The sequence below is a fragment of the Triticum dicoccoides genome, chromosome 3B, assembly GCF_002162155.2.
Source record: "Triticum dicoccoides isolate Atlit2015 ecotype Zavitan chromosome 3B, WEW_v2.0, whole genome shotgun sequence".
NCBI lineage: Eukaryota > Viridiplantae > Streptophyta > Magnoliopsida > Poales > Poaceae > Triticum > Triticum dicoccoides.
Genome location: NC_041385.1, coordinates 403266462 through 403271369, shown reverse-complemented (window position 1 = coordinate 403271369; position 4908 = coordinate 403266462). Strand labels below are relative to the sequence as shown.

The 4908-nt window shown below is 52.9% G+C and overlaps 1 protein-coding gene across 1 annotated transcript; it reads left to right on the top strand.

Moving 5' to 3' along the window:
• The first annotated feature begins 460 nt into the window (after positions 1–460).
• On the top strand, positions 461–3310 carry LOC119279556. The gene is made up of 9 exons (XM_037560759.1): positions 461–734; positions 811–1187; positions 1260–1448; positions 1537–1628; positions 1751–1810; positions 1905–1974; positions 2318–2521; positions 2750–3113; positions 3207–3310. Exons 1-9 carry the CDS (start codon positions 461–463, stop codon positions 3293–3295), a joined length of 1719 nt encoding a protein of 572 aa, XP_037416656.1. The 3' UTR covers positions 3296–3310.
• Positions 3311–4908: the final 1598 nt, after the last annotated feature.

The following is a 4908-nucleotide window of genomic DNA, read 5'->3' as shown; positions in this document are numbered from 1 at the left end:
CACAATGCTAACCCTCGCCATAGGCATCATATCCGTCGTCTCCTCATTGACCCCGGGGCGGATCACGATCAGCCTGACTATTATCTCTGCCCCGGAACGCCGGGAAACGATGATAGCTTGCGCCAGTGAGGATGGCGACTGAAGGGGTGACTGAGGGGGCGACGGCGCGGGCACCCTTTGAGCTGAAGACACACAGTCGTAGCTAGTCATACAGAAGGAGCTGGTACAGCGCCACGGACGCCACGTGTCACGTCGGCTCCTTGCGCACCGCCTCCCAGCCCTCTGACACGCGTGCCCGACACGCCCAAAAGGTAGATGCATGTGGCAACCGCTCCCCCGCTTCGCTTCCACTGCCCCCACATAACCGCTGACAAGGGCGACCGCTTCAAACTTGAAATATCCCGTACATCGCCGCCGTTGCGTTCGCAGGCTTCTGCTTCTGCTGCTGCTGATCGACACGATGGACGGCGAGCCTCTGTGGCACAGGAGCTTCCCCGGCAACGTCAGGCAAGAGCTCATTCACAGCCTCGGCAGCTCCACCAAGGAAGCCTCGCCGCAGTCCGACCTGTGGACCGGAGGCCTCGTCTGCGCCTTCGAGTTCGTCCGCGGCCACGGCTTCGCTAGCCCGCCCAATCTCTCACGGAACAACTCCTCGCAATACTCCAAAGACCATTCAGCAGCCATGGATCCCACGAAGCTACCCATCACAAGGTTGGGAGACGTTTCATCTCAAGGCAAGTTTCTTGGTTTGATTCCCTTTCGCGGTAGAAAGCCCGCTTGCGGCTTGACAGACAGATTGGCAACCAGTAGGTTCGGAGGACAGCGAGGAGCCGAAGCCGGCGTGCAAGCACGGGAAGGCGTCGCCGGAGAGCTACTGGGTGCCCATCGGGTGGAGGAGGATAGCGGAGCTGGCGGAAATGGTGGAGGAGGACGCGGCGTGGGACGGGCAGGGGATGGGCGGCCTCATGGACGACGGCGACCAGTGCTGCGACATCACCGTGGCCGATGTCGCCGCGCCGTACTGGCAGAGGCCGGCGGGGCCGACCTGGTGGTGCCACGTGACGGCGGGACACCCGGCGGTGGATGCCTGGCTTGCCGGCGCGCGATGGCTCCACCCGGCGATCCGCGTGGCGCTCAGGGACGAGAGCATGCTCATCAGTGAGAAGATGAAGCATCTACTGTATGAGGTAGGTGACGGCCTGAATTAATCCTTTGTGTACCATCTCCATCTCGTGGACAAAATAATTCATGCCGCTCAGGTCCCGGTTAGAGTTGCAGGTGGCTTGCTATTCGAGCTATTGGGCCAGTCCGTGGGCGATCCGGCCGGCGACGAGGATGACATTCCTATTGTGCTCCGTGCATGGCAAGCTCAAAATTTTCTTATAACAGCGCTTCATGTGAAAGGTTCTGCGACCAACATTAACGTCATAGCGGTTACAGAGGTTCAGGTACCATTTTTCAGTGAACAGTTTCAAGTAAGAACCATCTCTAATCTGTCAATTTTCCTCTTCACCTGCATAGTTTTGCTCGCTGCAGGAGCTTCTTTCTGCATGTGGAAGCACAGCTCCTAAAAGTATCCATGAAGTTGTAGCGCATTTGGCTTCCCGCCTTGCTCGATGGGACGATAGGTGGTACTACTGAATTTTTAAGAAGCACAACTACTCAGTGTTCTAGACATGTACTCCGTATATCTAGTAACCACTTACCAGTAGTGGAAATTTATATTTGAGGCATCATATTTACATGACAGATTGTGGCGTAAATACGTGTTTGGTGCAGCCGATGAAATTGAACTTAAATTTGTAAACAGGTAAGTTATATACTACAGTTTGATACCATTGGTTTCCACGAATCTCTTTCCTCTTTGGCTAGAACTACGTGACAGTATGAGCATGCATGTGCAGGAGGAATCAGGAAGACCTAAACCTGCTGTGCATAATATTTAACCAAGACATTAGAAGGTTAGCCACCCAGGTATGTATATTCAGACTGAATAAGTTCATAGGAATATACGGTGGATATAGGACTGTATTTTTGGGCAACATGGCCGGCCGGTAGAGCCTGTATGAGCTAATACCAGGTCTGAGCCAAGTTGTGCAGTTCGTTTGGTTGCTCCCATTTCCTCTCCTGTCCTCACATTGGCCTAATAGAGCCTTTTTGCACTTGTTCGGACCTGCTTGGCTGGAAACCGCGGATTTGAACGTTTCTCTCTGTGGCCTGGATTTGGGCCCCCAAAGCCTGCATGGCTGTTATGCTAGCAACCAAACACACCCATAATGAATCTGTTTGAACTAAATGCATTTTGTTTTGTCAATAGGTTATCAGGGTGAAATGGTCACTGCATGCTAGAGAGGAGATAATATTTGAGCTGCTCCAGTATCTGAGGGGAACTGCCACCAGGTTCTTGCTTGAAGGTATCAGGAAAGACACAAGGCAAATGATAGAAGAGCAAGAGGCTGTCCGCGGCCGGTTGTTCACCATCCAGGATGTGATGCAGAGCACTGTGCGTGCCTGGTTGCAGGTAAATACTTTGGCAGACTCACTCTTGGGGATCTGATTGGAATTTTTATATACTAGGAGTAATTGATAAGCGACAACATGAACCGCAGTTTGCTAACGAGTAAAAATAATAATAATAATTGTGGGTATGCTAACAAGTAGAGTAATATGACCGAGACCTGTACCTTTTCTAGGAGTATGATATATGCAAGTATGAGCTATAAACTCGATCGGTTGTTGTGATACTCAGGATAAGAGCCTTCGCATCACGCATAACCTAACCATTTTTGGTGGGTGTGGCCTCATTCTGTCAATCATCACCGGATTGTTTGGGATCAACGTGGACGGCATCCCAGGAGCTAAAAACACTCCATATGCTTTTGCGTTGTTCTCCGGGCTTCTGTTCCTGGTTGGGTTCATGCTGATCATTGTGGGAATCGTCTATTTCGGACTGCAGAAACCGGTCAGTGATGAGCAGGTCCAAGTGAGAAAGTTGGAGCTCCAGCAGCTAGTCTCCATGTTCCAGCACGAGGCCGAGACACACGCCAAAGTGAGAGAAGGAGTCCTGAGGAGCGACTTGCCTCCTAGAGCAGCTGATCTCATCTATGATAATGGTGATGCGTGTCTCCTTATATCCCCAGGCCCAGCATCTAAAATTGCAACGTTACTAATATATTTTTTGTTATCCATGCATATGCATCCATCAGTGCGTAAGCTTGGAAGGTATTTCTCGTTCGAAGCAAAGTGTGAGCCAGCGCTTCAAGGTTATCACTTGGTTTCGCTTTGCACCCTGTAGTAGCAACATGTGAGGTTAGCACATCCATCCACCAGACTCGGCTCTCACCATGCTGCAAAGTGACTTTGCTGATTTTCCGTGATCCATGCAGGCCAAGAGAGCAGCCGCAAATGCGGTTGGTTCGTTGCAGCGTATAGACCGGTCCTGAAGAAACTCCGCGAGCGTATTGCGGATCAGTTTTTCGTTTCAGGTCTACCATCGTCGCATCTCTGTAAAGTCTACGTGTATGTGGTATCACAGGATACGGATGTAGTGTTCCTCGAGCACTGATAGGTGCTATTCACGTGGCCAGAGCCCTCGATGTGATTGTTAACTTTACTTTCACATGGACAACGACAGTGAGGCCGATGTAGCTACAACTTTCCAAGTGCTACTTCCAGGGTCAAAATGTTCAAATCTTTCTCTATAGTGTTTGTGGAGTCAGAGCATCTACAGCAATAGTCCGTCTGTAGTCCCACAAAACCGGATAAGGGAGTACAAAGTTCTTTTTCAAGAGTTAAACCGGACCTAGCCAAACCTTAACCCGGTTTAACTAGTCGAAACTTCTACCCCTAGCTTCTACAGTGGCTCAATCTCAGATACAACACCCCTTCCCCACGCTTGCACTGCATTATCGACGTAGCACGCCATGCGGCAGCAGCCATGGGGGGCGTCACCAACAGCCCTCAGGGCGACTTTTGGGCCGCCGGCGTTGAAAAAAAGCCCCAGCCGCGTCCCAAGACGCCGAAATTTGCCGGCTGGGTCCGTTTTTTAGCCCGGCGATCCCAACGCGCTCGGGGGCTCCGGCGGAAGGGAAAAACACGCCTGGGCCACACTGTCAGGCGAAAAGTTAAGGAAATCGTCCAGATTTGCCCCACCACCCCCGCGCGCTCGGCCACCACCCTGTCGATCCCGGCGCCGCCCACCGCCCAGCACCGCTAGATAGGCCATTCCCCGCCGGAAAGGAGAGAAGGGTTTGCCGCGGCAACCTCTTCACCACCTTCCGGGCGAGTTTTCCGGTGCTCCGGCCGCGCAGGGTGGTATACCAGCGGTTGTGCGCCTACGACGTCCGCCAGGTATTCGGCGATTTGTCTGCCCGGCCCGACGATGGACTCGGACGACGAGGAGGCGATCACAGCGTTGCTGGAGGAGGAAGCCGATGCCGACGTCCAGTAGGAGGAGCATCTCATGGTCCTCGCCGCCCTTGCCGGCCTGCTCGCGAATGAAAAGCCGCAGCGGGGTGGCTCGGCATCGGGACGGCTGAAAGCAAAGAACCGGCATCGTCTGGAAGGCTATTGCATGCTCTACTCCGACTACTTCGCCGACGCTCCATTGCACGGCGACAAAATGTTTCGGCGCCGTTATCGGATGAGCCGAAAGCTTTTCCTCAGGATTGTGAATTCCATCCGGGAGTTCGACAGCTACTTCAAGTGCAAGAAGGATTGCACCGGCACACTTGGATTCACCTCAATACAGAAGTGCACGACAGCTATGAGGATGCTTGCATATGGAGCTCCCGGTGATTCACTCGACGACTATGGGCGCATGGCCGAGTCCACGGCCATTGAGTGTTTCTACAAGTTCTGCAGGGCAGTGGTGGCAGTGTTTGGACCGCAGTACTTGCGATCACCCAA

Coding starts and splice junctions, on each gene's coding strand:
- LOC119279556 (XM_037560759.1), top strand. CDS start 461: ATGGACGGCGAGCCTCTGTGGCACAGGAGCTTCCCCGGCAACGTCAGG. Junction 1,449..1,536: donor TAGCGGTTACAGAGGTTCAG/GTACCATTTTTC, acceptor TGCTCGCTGCAG/GAGCTTCTTTCTGCATGTGG. Junction 1,629..1,750: donor CTTGCTCGATGGGACGATAG/GTGGTACTACTG, acceptor TTTACATGACAG/ATTGTGGCGTAAATACGTGT.